This window comes from Pristis pectinata, chromosome 21 (assembly GCF_009764475.1).
Source record: "Pristis pectinata isolate sPriPec2 chromosome 21, sPriPec2.1.pri, whole genome shotgun sequence".
NCBI classification, from domain to species: Eukaryota; Metazoa; Chordata; class Chondrichthyes; order Rhinopristiformes; family Pristidae; genus Pristis; species Pristis pectinata.
Window position 1 is genome coordinate 9,963,140 of NC_067425.1, and position 15,746 is coordinate 9,978,885.

The 15,746-nt window shown below is 43.4% G+C and overlaps 1 protein-coding gene across 1 annotated transcript in view; it reads right to left on the reverse strand.

The window, feature by feature from the left end:
- LOC127581485 (max-binding protein MNT-like) overlaps nucleotides 1-8,843 on the reverse strand; it is a 111,371-nt gene extending 102,528 nt beyond the window's left edge. The window contains 2 exon segments of the mRNA XM_052035944.1: nucleotides 3,000-3,517; nucleotides 8,756-8,843. Coding sequence (XP_051891904.1) covers nucleotides 3,000-3,517; nucleotides 8,756-8,843 — 606 coding nt within the window.
- Between the last annotated feature and the right edge of the window lie 6,903 nt (nucleotides 8,844-15,746).

Below are 15,746 nucleotides of genomic sequence, written 5' to 3' on the forward strand. Positions count from 1 at the left end.
TCATTAGATAGAAAAAAAATCTTGTTTCAGGAAATTGCTAAAAAAAAATCTGTCAGCCAAGGTATGATGGTGTCCTTCCTGCTAGAGATATTATAAATATAGTGTGTGAGTGTGTAAAAAACAAAGTGTGTGGATGATGGTTTTAAGGCTTTTAATTCCTGGATATCCAAAACATTTTGCTATGGGCATATAACAAAATCACTGTTAAGACTCTACACGTCACTCAGAAGGTGATCTCTACCCAAAACTGGAATTCCCAACACTTTTTTTTTAGACCTAGTACCCAAGGTTTAATCCCTTTCTCAGAGAAGACACCAAAGACCGGACAAGATGTTCTGTATTAAAAGCAGATGGAGAATCCCAAAAGTTCGGAAAATATACCTGCCTCACCAACTATTGCAGACTGTGGAGCAATCAACGGACACTTGCTCAATTGGCTGCTAAAACCTTCTCATTTTAATTTATTAAGATGTAACATTAAAGCAGGCTGCAGCTATTTATACTCAAAGATTTAATTGTGACCATGACCACAAAGCAAGTCTTTAATCCTCATCATCATTATGTAACTTTAATATAAAAAAGGTTATTTTGGGCTTTCTTTCCTAATGAAAGAAAATTATGGGGTTAATACTGGATTGACTCAATGAATGAATGTACTATACTTCATTACAGTACATTAACCTAGAATAGGGAACAGCCAGGTAAACCTATTCCAGCTTCACAGCTTTCTATGGTAGATATTTTCCATTCACAGGGCCACAGACATTGCTGGCAAAGTCAACATTAATTGCCCCTCTATGATCATCCTTGAACTGAGTGGCCTGCTGAGCCATTTCAGAGGGTTACGACTCAATCAAAGGTGGGTCTGGAGGAACAGAGTCTGAAACAAGAAGAGCAGATGTCCCTCCCTCCATTTTTGACAATCTGATAAGATTCATGAAATTTTCTTCCTCTTTTGGATTTATTTCGTTAACTGCAGTTAAATGCATGGCCTGTTCATCAGTCCAGGCCTTTGGAATCCTTGCCCTGTAACTTAACAACTATGATCAAAACAGAAAGTGTTGGAAATACTCAGTTGGAGAGGTGCTGGACCTGAAACATTAACTCTGTTTCTCACTCCATTGATGACCTGCTGAATATTTCAGATTTCCAGCATCTGCATTTGGTTTTTTTTTGGAGTTTGATGACAATTTAACTACAATGTGACTGTACCCAAGTGGATACAAGAGAGCTAACAGAATACATCACTAGGATAGGGTTTTTTTCTAAACAATTGGACACATAGAGCATTTCGTTCGCCCTTCCATTCCTTCCTCAACTCCTCAATGTATCTAGCCACAACTCTTGTTTATATATGTAAAACACAACAATACAGAATTGTACTGCTCTGATTTTCCACAAGTTAAGGCAAACACTGGAGCCTTAATAACCTGAGTAAATGCCACAGTAGAAATCTCACTTGTCGCCAGAACACAGAGTCTGTTGTGAGCGGTGATAACACGTGAACGAGGATGAGTAGAACAGGCCCTTTGAGGCCTATTCCATCACTCATCAGGATCATGGCTGATCGACCTCAGCACCATTTCCAGCATGAACGCCATATATCCCCTTGATTCCTCTACATCGAGAAAAGTAATCAAACTCAGTTTTTCAATGAACTCGATGGTGGAGCCTCCTCAGCTGTCCGAGGAGAGAGTTCCAAAGATTCACCATTCTCTGAGTGAAGAAACATCTCCCCATCTCAGGTCCGAAATGATCTCTTATTCAGAGACTAAAACCTCTGGTTCTAGTCCTCCCCAGCAAGGGAAACACCCTCCATGCATCTACCCTGTTGAGACCTGTAACTTTAAATGAAATCACTTCTCATTTTTCTAAACTTTAGAGAAGAGCCCAGTCAAGGAGCCAGCTGTCTACGTGAAATGTCATCCTCCACTGTCCTGCCCATTCAATAAATGGCAGCAAAGCGGCTTCTTTGCTTAAACCTTACCCCATGCACCTGCCTTCACCAAAGTACAGAGAAACAAAACAAGCAAATAACAGCCTCCTACACAGGTGGAATCCCACATTACAGAGGGTTTGCCTTCCCACAAAACGGGCCATATCAGTAATGCAACTTTCCGCAATACAAAGCTGTGTTAATCTGTGCATGCGCCAAGAAATGTAAGTTGAAAAGAAATAAATTTTGTGATTTTTTTTTTGAGAAACTTTTCTATTCCCCACATAAATTCCCTAAGAGCAAATTTTAATTCCGCATCCCAGATATATTGGTAGTGATTTGTGAATTCTATAAGGGCAAATTTCCGTTTCCCGAACCATCGGAATATGGATGTCACCTATATCTGATTTCTGAAACAATATATTACACTTATGATAATTAAGAGTACGACTCCAGAGATTCTTAAGATGTCACTACACAGGTAAGGGACAATCCAATTAAAATTTCTCAAACTGCTGAAAGATTGGCTTATTGCACACAGTCACAATGCCACTGTCGAATCCTCCCCGGATATCAACAGCCCGTACATATGAACAAGCATTTGGGAGACCAGCGGGATGGCTGGGGACGGATTTGCCAGCTGCTGCAGGGCTGCAGGGATCTTTTGCCGGGTGGGAACGGGGCATTTCCATCTACCTTCTCTCCCCACCAAGACCCAACAGCCAAACAGACTCACTCACCGAGTCAGTGAGGCCGGCTGGCGGCCGCTCTTCCTGCCGCCCACTCTGTCTCCTGTCACCGCCGTTTCCGTGACCCTCTCCCACACACTGTGCGTGTTCATTTCCGACTTACGGACAGTTCGGGTCACAAACAGTTCTCAGGAACAGACCCCTGTCGTAACCTGAGGATTACCTGTAATATTTTCCATTGCACTATCCTCCTCCCCACACACAAGTTCATTGCTAGCAAGCCAGGTTAAAGTTCAGTGCAGGTTAAATGGAAAGATCTGTAGGAAAGTTAACGGTTATCAGTGACAATTAAGGAGATAGTCAATCACTGACACTTACCCTCCGGGTCTCCGCCTTTGATCATGGGGCTTTCCATCATCCAGGGGGCTCGACTTAAGACCACCCGACTGCTGTGGCAGAGGCGACTGTTGGATGACGTGATGTGGTGGTAGTGCCAGCACCGAACTTGGAAGCTGCTGGGGAGGGCTGCTCACCACAGTTGGACCAGGATGTGGGTCAGGGAAGGCAGAGATCGGAGAGGGATGGAGCACAGGAGGGGACCGCGAAACCTCTCTGGCAGTGTTGGTGGGGCTCAGCACCGGCTGGTAATGCTGCAAGACCTGCGGCGGGAGCGGGGACGGAGTTAGCGAAGGACTGACCACATGCGACACGACAACTGTGGTAGTGGCTGCAGCTGGAGGAGGCAAAGGTTTCTGGACCAGGAGTGTGGGGGCAACTTGCAGTTCAGGTTTAACCTCTTCTCTGTGAAGCACATTGTTGACTCTTTCCAAGTCCACTTTTCTGCGTTCTGGTTCTCTCTCCAAAAGGAGGTTGTCACGTTTCTCATGTTCCTCTGCAAATTAAAGATAAAGAAATTAGAAGACCAACTGATTGTGACACGAGATGACTTTGGTAAGGGGGTTAAGGGTTATGGGGAGAAGGCAGGAGAATGAGGTTGAAAAAAAATCAGCGATGATTGAATGGCGGAGCAGACTTTTTTCTCATTTACAGCGTGGTAACAGGCCCTTCCGGCCCAACGAGTTCGTGCTGCCCATTTTAAACCCCCCCATATTAATCTACCCGTACGTCTTTTGAAATGTGGGAGGAAACCGGAGCACCGGAGGAAACCCACACAGACACGGGAGAAACGTACAAACTCCTTACAGACAGCGACGGGAATCAAACCCCGATTGCTGGCACTGTAATAGCGTCGTGCTAACCACTACGCTGCCGTGATGGGCCGAATGGCCTAATTCTGTTCTTATGTCTTATCCTGCACCTCTGTGCTTGCAGTGTACCAGATCAACAAAATTAAAACATGAAAATTGGCATCAGTTGACCAAAGATAATCAACCACGATCAAATTTCAAATCCAAATTCAATGAGGACTGATTGGTTGATCATTTCAGCCAATAGGGTACTTGCCTGTACAGCAGAGTAAGAATTATTGGTGTAAAATATTGCAGATTGGGACGTTCCACCATCCCAATTCATGAGGTAAACACGTGGACCCATGGAGTGGTTAACAGCACAGAGGAGGTCTTTCTATCCTTGCCTGCTCTCTGAGAGTAATGCAGTAAGTCCCACAATGACTGCCCTTTCCCCATATTTCACAACCTTGTGGCATTATATGATAGTGACAACTCATTTGGTTTGGTGATGTTGCTTGAAGAATAAATATTGCCCAGGATCTATGGGGATTCTCCCCAACTCATTGTCAATACTCCGTGTCTACCTGAGATGACAGGAGGGTTCCTGGTGTAAAGGACAGAAAGTAGCATTCACGCACTGGAGTGTCAGCCTACTGGTGTTCAACAGATTCCAGCTTTGGTCCAGGAACAACTCTAAAATGGGGGCAAATGTATTCAAACCACAGCTGCAGTGCTAATCAATGAACCTTGCAGTTCAGGAAGAGGCAGGTCTGATCATCAGATGTTAGATGTTGACTAGGCTCATTAAATTGATAACAGGTGATTAAAATTGTTCTCAGTTTCCTTTTCATTATTGGGGGGGGGGGGGGGGGGGGGGGGATGGGCATGGCAAGCATTTACCGTCCACCCCTAACTTTCCATGAAAATGTATTTCAGAGGAAAAAAAAATGAGGTGTGGTACAGGACCACATGCGTTTTGTTGTTAAATTGAATAATTGAATGGCATTTCCACCAAGCTCAATCTGACAACAGGCAGGCAAACTCACTGAGGTGCAAATAACAGTTTCATAGTTACAACCGCAACATTGGGTGACGCAGTGCAACTTGGGACAGAGAGTCATAGAGTTGTACCACATAGAAATAGGCCCTTTGACCCACGGCGTCCATGCCAACCATTATGCCCAACTACACGAACCCCACTTGCCTGTATTAATTCCATGTCCTTCTATGCCGTGTTCATTCAAGTACCTGTCCAGATGCCTCTTAAATGTTGTTACTGTTCCTGCCTTCACCACTTCCTCTGGCAGCTCATTCCCGATACCAACGACACTTTGTGTTTAAAAAAAAACCCTCAGATCCCCTTTAAACCCCCTCCTTCTCACCTTAAACCCATGCTCTCTAGTTTTGGACATCCCTTCCAAGGGAAAGGGATCTGACTATCTACCCTATCTATGCATCTCATAATTTTATAGACCTCTTTCATGTCACCTCTCAGCCTCCTTTGCTCCAGGGAAACACAGATCCAGCCAATCCAATCTCTCCTTTTAACTCGAGCCCTCCAATCCAGGCAACGTCCTTGAGGGTCTTTTTCTCCACCCTCTCTAGCTTAATCACATTGTCCCTGCAATGTGTTGACCAAGATCGTATGCCATACTCCAAGTGCGGCCTAACCAATGTTTCGTACAACTGTAACATGAAGTCCAAACTCTTGTGCTCAGTGACTCGGCTGATAAAGGCAAGCTGGCCATTCACCTTCTTCACCCCAAGGCCTCCCTGTTCAACAACACTCCCCAGGGCCCTGCCATTCACTGTGTACATCCTGCCCTGGTTTAACTTCTCAAAATGCTTTTCACTTTTCACACGTCCGAGTTAACTTCCATCTGCCACTCGCTTGCCCACTTTCCCAGTTGATTTAGATCCTGTTGTAACCACTGACAATTTCCTTCACTGTTCACTACATCAATTTTGGTGTCATCTGCAAACTTACTAACCGTGCCACGTACATTCTCACCCAAATCATAAACAGGTGACCCAGCACCAATCCCTGTGGCACAACACTGATCACAGACCACCAGTCTGAAGAAAAAGTTAATTACTCAAGTATGCCTTAAGTAAATGTCCATATAGAGTCATAGAGTACCACAGCAGAGAAACAGGCCCTTCGGCCCATCTAGTCCATGCCAACCTGACCTTCTGCCTAGTCCCATCCACCTGCACCTGGACCACATCTCTCCAAACCCCTCCCATCCATGTACCTATCCAAACTTCTCTTTAATGTTACAATTGAACCTGTAACTACCACTTCCACTGGCAGCTCGTTCCACACTCGCACCACCCTCTGAGTGAAGTAGTTCCCCCTCAGATTCCCCTTAAATATTTTACTTTTCACCCTCAACCTATGTCCTCTAGTTCTAGTCTCACCCAACCTTGGGGGGAAAAGCCTGCATGCATTCACCCTCTCCATTCCCCTCATAATTTTGTATACCTCTATAAGATCTCCCCCCATTCTCCTGCGCTCCAGGGAATAAAGTCCTAAACTATTCAACTTTTCCCATAACTCAGGTCCTCAAGTTCCCAAGTCCCAGCAACATCCGTGTAAATTTTCTATGCACTCTTTCCATATGTTTTTCCACATTTATTTATGAGATAGGATACAGCCATTCAGCCCATCTGATATACGCCAGCTTTCAGAACGTTCCCGTAGGTATCATTCCCCCTATCGTTTCCTTGCAACCTATTGTCTCCCGCAGGCAAACCAACTCGCTCTGCTTCTCCACCCATCCACCTACACTAGGGAGCAAGTAGCCAATCAACCTAACAATGCACCTTTGGGGATGTGAAAAGAAACTGAAGCACCCAGCAGAAACCCAGGGATCACATGGAGAACTCCCCACAGACAGCATCCAAGGTCAGGATCAAACCTGGGTTGCTGGAGCTGTGCAGTACCACTTCCATCTACATTACCTGCTGCCTACGTGTTCTACAGTCCCTCCAGCAGGCTTGGGAACATGGACATTTTGGTTGAATGATTGCCTAGCTCAACCCTTCAGTCAGACAGGAATTTTAATCTCCCTCTATAAACAGCTCCTGCATTGGGTGTAGACCAGCTATTCAAGAGCCTGGGAGTTGATATGCAAATACACCAACATGCAAATGGCGGTCAATCTGAGTCATCAGGGCTAACGTAAACCTGCTCTGGCAATTCAGTCAGTAGTCAAAGTGAGGAAGCCATTGTCCCGATACCATGTGTGCAACTCTGGTCGCCCATTAGAGGAAGGATGTGGAGGCTTTCGAAAGGGTACAGAAGGGGTTTACCAGGATGCTACTTGGATTAGAGGGAATGAGCTACAAGGAGAGGTTGGGCAAACTTGGGTTGTTTTCTCTGGAGCGGCGGAGACTGAGGGGAGACCTGATAGAAGTTTATAAAATTATGAGAGGCATAGATAGGGTAGACTTTCTCCCCCCAGGGTAGAAATGTTCAATACTAGAGGGCATAGCTTTAAGGTGAGGGGGGAAAGTTTAAAAGATGTGCAAGGCAAGTTTTATTTTAAACACGGAGAGTGATAGGTGCCCGGAATCAGCTGTCAGGGACGGTGGTGGAAGCAGAAATGACAGTGGCATGTAAGAGGCCTTTAAATAGACACATGAGTGTGCAGGGAATGGAGGGATGTGGATCACGTGCAGACAGAAGAGATTTAGTTTAATTTTGCACCCTTGGCACAGACAATGTGGGCCGAAGGACCTGTTCCTGTGCAGTACTTTTCTATGTTCAGAGAAACATGCAAAGATATAACACTGAATTCCCAACACATCCAGTGGAATCCACAGATTGCAACTGAAAGGTCTTTCAGACTATTCCACCATCGTATGCTCAAGATCAGATGGAAACGCACACAGGTTTTGTAGTTCTGGACCAACACTGTGTAACTGACTGGAAATGATTTTACAAACATAATATATGTCACCAGTTTTTCAACCAATTTTCCCCAAGATAATTATCCTTCTGCTACTGGGAGAAGATGTTGTAGTTTGTTTTCCCGATCTTTAAGTAAATTCTTTGCTAGCTAAATTAGCCTTGTTTGCATAGACTGCTCTGAGTTGTGTGTTCAATAAGCTCCAAACCCAACCACCAACTCATTGGATGGCACAATGTTAGCAATAAATACTCTGTTCAAAATAATTGGGAAAACTTGAATACAAATCATATTTGCTTTAATTAGGTACACTCTTAAGTAGATTAGCCTGGGTATTAGACAGATACTCTGACCTGAATGCATCTTCACTTGAGCTCAGATTGTAACGGAATATATGTCCTGCTTTCAGATTAAAAAAGATTAAATATTTAATAACATAGATTGAGCTCACTAGTCTGCAAATGCCATGAAGTCAGGATTCAGGGTCACCTCCTGCTTTAATCCTTTTTTTTTAACCTGGGTCTTTAAACAGTAGGGCGAGCTGCTTATTCCTGTGACATCCATAGTTGGCCGCAATTGATGCTCTAACTCTGGTGGTCATAGATTCAATCCTCTCAGCCACCACCACTTAGCCGATGTCAGTTCCAGCATCAACTGATGACACTTGAAATCATAAGATTGTGACTCAAGCCCCACTTTAAGCATAAAAGTCTAGGCTAACATCCCAGTGCAGAACAGGGGGAACACCACACTCTCAGAGATGCTGACTTTCAGATGCATCATTAAACTGAGGCCCCATCTGCTCTCCCTGGAGGATGTAAAGGAACCCAAGCCACTGGTGGACCCCAGGAACGGGCAAACTTTTCCTGGAGTCCACTAGTCCAATATTAACCCTTCAGTCAACCTATAGTCTGACTACATCCACATTATATATATATTGTATATAAAAGCAATTCAAAAGATTTGAAGCCCTTTATCATATTCAAAGAATTTGACGTGCTATAGAAGTACATTACTATTCCTCACCTTGGAGGATCTTAAAATCTATGTCGAGAGCTACATAAACACAGCTTCTTGATTTAATTCTCTTTGAAACTTTCATGGTGTGCTGCATAGTGACCTTGACTCTTTCCCAAGTTTCTTTAATTTAGAAAATCACGCAGAGAACAAACACGGAAGCCATGACTAAGAAATCAGTTACCAACAAAATAGCCCTTTTAAGTTTTTATTTGTCTAATTGATGACAAAAACAGGCCTTTTCCCTTTGAAAAATGAACTTTTCAGTCCCATCAAGTAGACTCAATTGAGTGGGTTCAAAATACTTTATCAAAACTCATGGGTGGCTTTTAGTTTTTCTCATTAATAGAGGCGGTAATGTGACTGAAACTGAAAGGCAGTGTGGTTACGCTGTGACGGTTGCATTGTTTACGCTGCTGTTATTCTGACATTAAGATTGAAGTGTGAACTTCCCCCTTTTTCTTTTTAAATCCACAAACTGTACTAATAAAACTGTAGTCAGTCCCCAAATTTCCAAAATTAGCAAACTAGGAGTTCACTCTCTCAACTACAAAGACACTGCATTTATAAAACATCCTATATGATCTCAGGATATCCAAAGCACTCTGCAGCCCATTGAGTACTTTGGAGGGCAAACAGTGATGCAGGATAACTTTCAGTTTTCACTGACTGTGCTTACTGCTCTCGGTCTGCCTTTGCTTTCATTTTAAACCCAACATTGGTGTCACAGGATTAAGATTATAAATTGCTTCACGTTCTCCACCAGCAATTGGAACACACAAGGGTGAGTCTCAACCCTTCCCTGTAGTTTCTCAAATGGCTTCATAAAAGAATTAGCGGCGCAAGATGTTCCAATTAGCCAGATTTCCCCAAGAGGAAGAGATTCTTCTCTGGATGCAATGGCATGGTGGTTAATTACTGAAAGCGTAATGTTCTGAAAACACCAGCTCAAAATGCACCATGTAACTGGGAATTTAACATAACAGAGTAACATAAAAGTTAAGAGCCATCTGTCCCCGAAATCCTGCCCCACCATTCATCGACCATGGATGATGTTCCACCTCAGCCCCATTTTCCAGCACCATCCACAAACCACTCGATTCTCCCAACATCCAGAAAACAAGAAGTGTGCCTGATCTATTTGCTGTTGGTGTATCTACAGAAGCAAAGAAATCCCAGTGAAAAGTTGCCAGCAACCAGTAATCAGGAAGTGGAACATCAGTTCCATTACTGCCTTTTCAGCTGAAAGAGGTTACATGAAGACAGTGGGGGGGAAGAGAAAGAGCAGACCTCAACACAAGGATGGAAACTTTAATACAAGTGCCTCACCCCCAAATCCCTACTGCAGACAAATCCAGTGATATTTTGTGACTTTTTATGAAACTGCTCATAGCAAGTCTAAGGATATACAGCTGTATAATTGGGGCACTGTGCCATGAAATGCACAATGAATCATTGCAGAGCATCTATTGCCACCACTGTGTCAATCAGTAACTGGAGATGGGCGATGACTCACAACAACAATTTTTCATCCATATAGCACCTTTAATAAAGCAAAGTGCTGAGAGAGGGAGAAAGTTCAAAGGAGATTTGGGGGACAATTTTTTTTAAAAAACAGATTAGTGAGTATCTGGAATGCACTGCCAGGGATGGTGGGGGAAGTGGATATGATAGAGGCATTAAGAGGCTTAGATAGGCACATGAATATGCAGAGAGTCGAGGGCTATGGACCATGTGCAGGCAGAAGGGATTAGGTGTCATTAGCTTAATTTGTTCAACACAACATCATGGGCCGAAGGGCCTGTTCCTGTGCTGTACTGTTCTATGTTCTCAGTTCTATATTCACTTGACTACTCACTACAGCAATCTGTAGTTTTCCCTCACTGATGGCAAGTAACTTCTAAGTAATATTGGATTGTGTCATTCTCCACAAACCACAGCAAGCACAACTCTTGTCAGAAATCACAGCAGTATCTTTTAAGAGAACCTTGTTGATCTCTTCATCAAAACGCAGTGAATGGAGGATAGTTAGATGTAAATGTTGTGCATAAAATCACTGCTACTTCCTTGCAGGAATACAGTTTCCTAGAGTGACTTACAGAGGAATTGCCTATCTGGCCAGATGTCAATACACACCGATGTATAATTCTGCTGCTAGGATAAATAAAGCTGTGCCTAAAAGTGTTCTATACCTGTAATACCACGAAAGTTTAATTACTGAAGGCAGCTCATCTGAAGGTTGTTTGGAGATTAACTGCTGTCAGTGAGACAAGTTTGTAATTTAGCAGGTGTTTGTAAATTGACAGACCTACGTCAGAAGAAACCAGCCTGCCCTACTTTTTAATAAAGATCTGACAATTACAAATGCACCCAAACTGGGGTGATTATGCAAGTCTTGCATCTAGTGCACAATGTAAATGTGGATTTCAGATAGACAGAGCATACACTCAATACTATCAGTCTCATTCAAGCCCGGAGGAGAATGTCTGTATAAAACTAACCAGAATAGGACATAGAACAGTACAGCACAGGAACAGCCCCTTTGGCCCACAACATCTGTGCTCAACATGATGCCGAATTAAACTAAATCTCTTCTGCCTGCACACGATCCATATCCCTCCATATTCATGTGTCTATCTAACGGCCTCTTAAATGTCACTTATTGTATCTGCTTCCATCACCATCCCTGGCAGCCCGTTCCAGACACCCACCAGTCTCTGTGAAAAAACTTGCCCCTCACATCTCCTTTAAACTTTCCCCCTCTCACCTTAAATGCATGTGCTGTAGTATTTGAAATGCTTCTGACTTTTCACAGAATATTCATCGTACAAGCAGAACATGGAGCAACAGCCCCCCAAAAAAGTGAAATGCTCAGAATTTTTTTAAAAATAAAACACCCACTCAATCTACTAATAGAAGTTGCTTACTTCAATTTTCATATTTCACGTCTATTCAGACAGTAGAAACAAGAACATCACAGTATTTGTTATATGATTATTCTATTTACATTTTTTGTGTACGTCAGGATGAAGGGTACCTCAAATGAGAAAGGGAATCTCTTTCACACTTCTACTGTGCAGTATTGGCGTCAGTCCCTTTCTGTTCACAGGCTGAATGATGAGTAATGTTCCCTCTCCTCTGTACCCCAAGTCCAGTCCCAGGAGAGTTCTGGCATTGCAAAAATGAATCTTTCCAATTCCCATTCCAGCCATTCACCCATATCCGCAGCTTTTCTCCAAGGAGTTATCAAACTGGCGGAGGTCTTCTGAACTCTAACAGCACCTGCTTCCCCTCCACAAGCCACAAACCTCACCCCACTGAAACAAAATAAAATGTAAGACAGCACAGTCAGACCGGTTAACATTTTGTACTGTTTTTTCTTCTCTTTGCCCTGTTTATTTTCAATTTCTTTTCCTATTTTTGTTTCAGAATTGTTGCATTTTTCTGCTGACAGCAACCATTCAAGTTGAATTGAGAATAGAAGGGTTGGCGCAGTGTTCACAATATCCAGCTCTCAGCTGGAAATGGAGGTTAACACTGCGCCAACCCTTCTATTCTCAATGGTTAGTCTTGGTCTTCGATGGTTTATTACCCAATGATAACCATGCACAGGGTTGAAGAGGCAACCCTCTACTTTAAGCATCACATGTCCGTGGGCCACTGTGGTACCAGGACTGCTGTACATTTAAAAATGAGGAACTAGTAATGTTGCTGTCTTTGGATGGAAATGTATGGGCAAGTCAAAGCCGAATAGAGGCACAGAGCCAGCCATCGTGTTAGGGGCAAGTCAATGGCAGGCTTGAGGGGGAGTTTTTATGCTTCTATTTCTCTGTTTTGTAATGTATTAGATTAAGATGGTTCTGACTTGTGGCGTGAGATCTTTCCAAAGCAGTGGTGGTTCTCAAATTACCATTTCAGTAGCTGTTGTTGACTTGCAGATCAGCTCGTATCATAGGTGATACATAGGTAAACTGGCAGGGTTGAAAATAAAAAAAACTGCAGATGCTGGTAGTCAAAAATAAAAACAGAAAATGCTGGAAATACTCAGCAGGTCAGGCCACATCTGTGGGAAGAGGAACAGAGTTAACGTTTCAGGTTGAAGACCCTTCGTCAGAACCAACAGAGCTAATGGCCAGCGAGAAGGATCTGTAACCACAGTTAATTATCCTTCTCTTAGTCCAGTGAAGCTAAGACTATTTGTATCAACAAACACCACCCATCTAACAATTCCAACCCCACCCAACTCCCATTGTGAGAAATACCTCAACATACGTGCTGGGTATAAGAATTGGGATTGTGCTTTTTGAAGCTCAGTGTAATCCATGTGATCCATTCATTCACTGCCATCCATTTATTGGACTTCCTTACAGGGAGCACTGACCTGTGGTGAACTATGTTTCCCTGTGCACACTTCAACCCATCACTGAATTACAGACAGCGACAAGACTGTCGACTGTGCATGACCTAATACTGAGCCGAGGGACTCTCTTAATCTCTATCTCCAAACACACTTCCCATCACCACATGGCAATCAAGAGCGGGGTTCTCTTGCTGTTTTATTGAAACGCCCAACACCCTCACCCTGGTACTGCAATAATCTCACAAAAACTAACTTGTGCACCAATAACACAGCAAAGCCACAGCACTCCAAACCCAGAAGGCCAAGATCCACGACATACATTGCATTTTCCAAATGGACCAAGTTGGCCACCTGCTTGGATGGATAAAGCATCTGGCTTCAATGCTGACAGTGGTGATAACAGGCTGCAGTCCTGCTTCACAGAGCAAACAAAGTGCCATAAAATATCCCCATTTGGCTGTAAACCAGAGCATTATGACCTGTATCTCATCTGTTGAGTAAAGCATGGCTAAAGGTCACTCACAGCTCAAGATGCAGAATAATGTTTTCCACTACTCTGCAAACAAACCAATTGACTCAACAGATAACAACAGGAATCTACAAGAAACCCAAACTAAGTGATTAGCAGAGTGAATAAACTTCTACCTCCCACACTCCACAAACCTCACTTACATTAATTTTGAATAGATTAAAAAAATTTGAAAAAACTGACATCATAAGAAATTAGTGCTCCTAGCTAACCTACGAAAACAAGATTTTCTTCATGAATATTTCTAACTCTGCCTGACAGAAGTCGCAAGAAATCTGGGCCTAAAGTTGAGAGAAAGAAATATTGAATTTGAATTCCCCCCATCCCATTTTAAATCTCTGCATATCTGTATCACCAGCACCTTTATAGTTCTGTCCAGTCCTACAATCTCTGCATACCCACCTGTAATGAACTTTCAGTTCTGCTGGCTGCCAAGGGGCTCCCATCTCATCACCCCTCCACTTGCTGGTGAGACTTCAACCAACAATGCCCTATGGTTTGGAATTCCTGGCCAAGACCGAGCCAGCTAATCACCTTCTTTCAAAACCCAATTCCTTGACTTAATTTTTTGATTATTCCTCCTAGCACTGCCTAGGGTTTAACGTCTATTTTCCATTTGCCTCTGTCAATTGCCACTTTCCTACATCACAGATGCTATATACAATTGCAAGCTGTCAATGAGTCATATAAAATCATTCAATAAGGAGATAGCAAACCAGTACACATTGCGCTGATGGTAAAAACTCATTCATTTCCCGTCACCAGGAGTGAATTTTCTTGCCCGTTCAGTCAGCTGATTTCTCATTTTCAAGTGTGTATGTGTTGTGTGCATGTGCAAGACAGAGAGAGACAGAGACAGAGAGACAGACAGAGAGACAGAGAGCTCCACTTCTCACAGGATGTGAATCAAGCAAGTGTTTCACACCACCCAAAGTGATGAGTAGCAAGTTTCTGTGAACGATTGACAGGATGGAGTCTTCTTCCTCTCGCTGAAGTGTGTGCCCCCCCCCCCCCACCCACCAGATGTAGAATAAGGGATTGACTGTTTACAATTGAGAAAAAGAGAAATAGCTTTTATGCAATGGGCAGAAAGTCTTTGGGATTCTCTGCCTCCACACGGTCCAGTCATTGAGTATATTCAAGGTTTCAATCCATAGGTCTTTGCACACAAAGGGAATCCGAAGATGGGACTCAGGCTCGAGGGTGGACAGGACCCATGGTCAGCCTTGATCTAATTGATGAAAGAATAAGTCCAAGGAGCCAATGACCTCCACCTACTCTGATTCTCACCAATCACTATCTTAATCTAAGGAGTGTGTATCGTAACCAGGGACGGTTGAGGAAGAGAGATACTTTATACCTAACACGGCAAACAAAACAAATAAACTAAAGGAATCTTTGACATCTTTATCTATGGAAAAATCTTGTAAAGGAATATCCTCTCTGTTTTTAGGGAATCTTCCAGGGAACCTTTCCCAACGTGATGCACTGGTGCTAGTGACTTATTCTCCATTGAGGTGAGGGGTGCCTGTCTCCAAGGTGGAACCACAGCAAAAAGTAAAACCACATTAAACCAGCAGCCGCACCACTTTGTGCTTCATGTGTGTTGCTGTCAATAGCGCTGGATTCAGAAGTTAAAGATTGAAAAACGGTCGCACTGTGCGGTATCTTAAAATGGAGAAGTCTTAGCACCAAGGTTCTGAATTACAGAACACGGCTATGCAGGGTTAGTTAAAATCATGCCTTACTACAACACACAAAGATTATGATTCCCTTGTCTACACTTAACATATATCACATATTTTCTTCAAAAATTTTGTTTTGCTTTCAATGGTCTGCAGTGAGCATTAGAGCCATGAAGAGACAGCAGAGAAACAGGCTCTTCAGCCCATTGAGTCCATGCCAACCATCAACCAGTTACACCAATCCTACATTAATCCCATTTAAAGAAAAAATTCTCCCCACATTCTCATCACCTCTGCCAAGGTTCTTCCGCTCACCCACACGCTCGGGGCAATTTACAGCAGCCAATTAACCTACCAACCTGCACATCTCTGGGATGTGGGAGGAAATCCATGCAGTTGCAAGCTCCACACAGACAGCACGCGAGG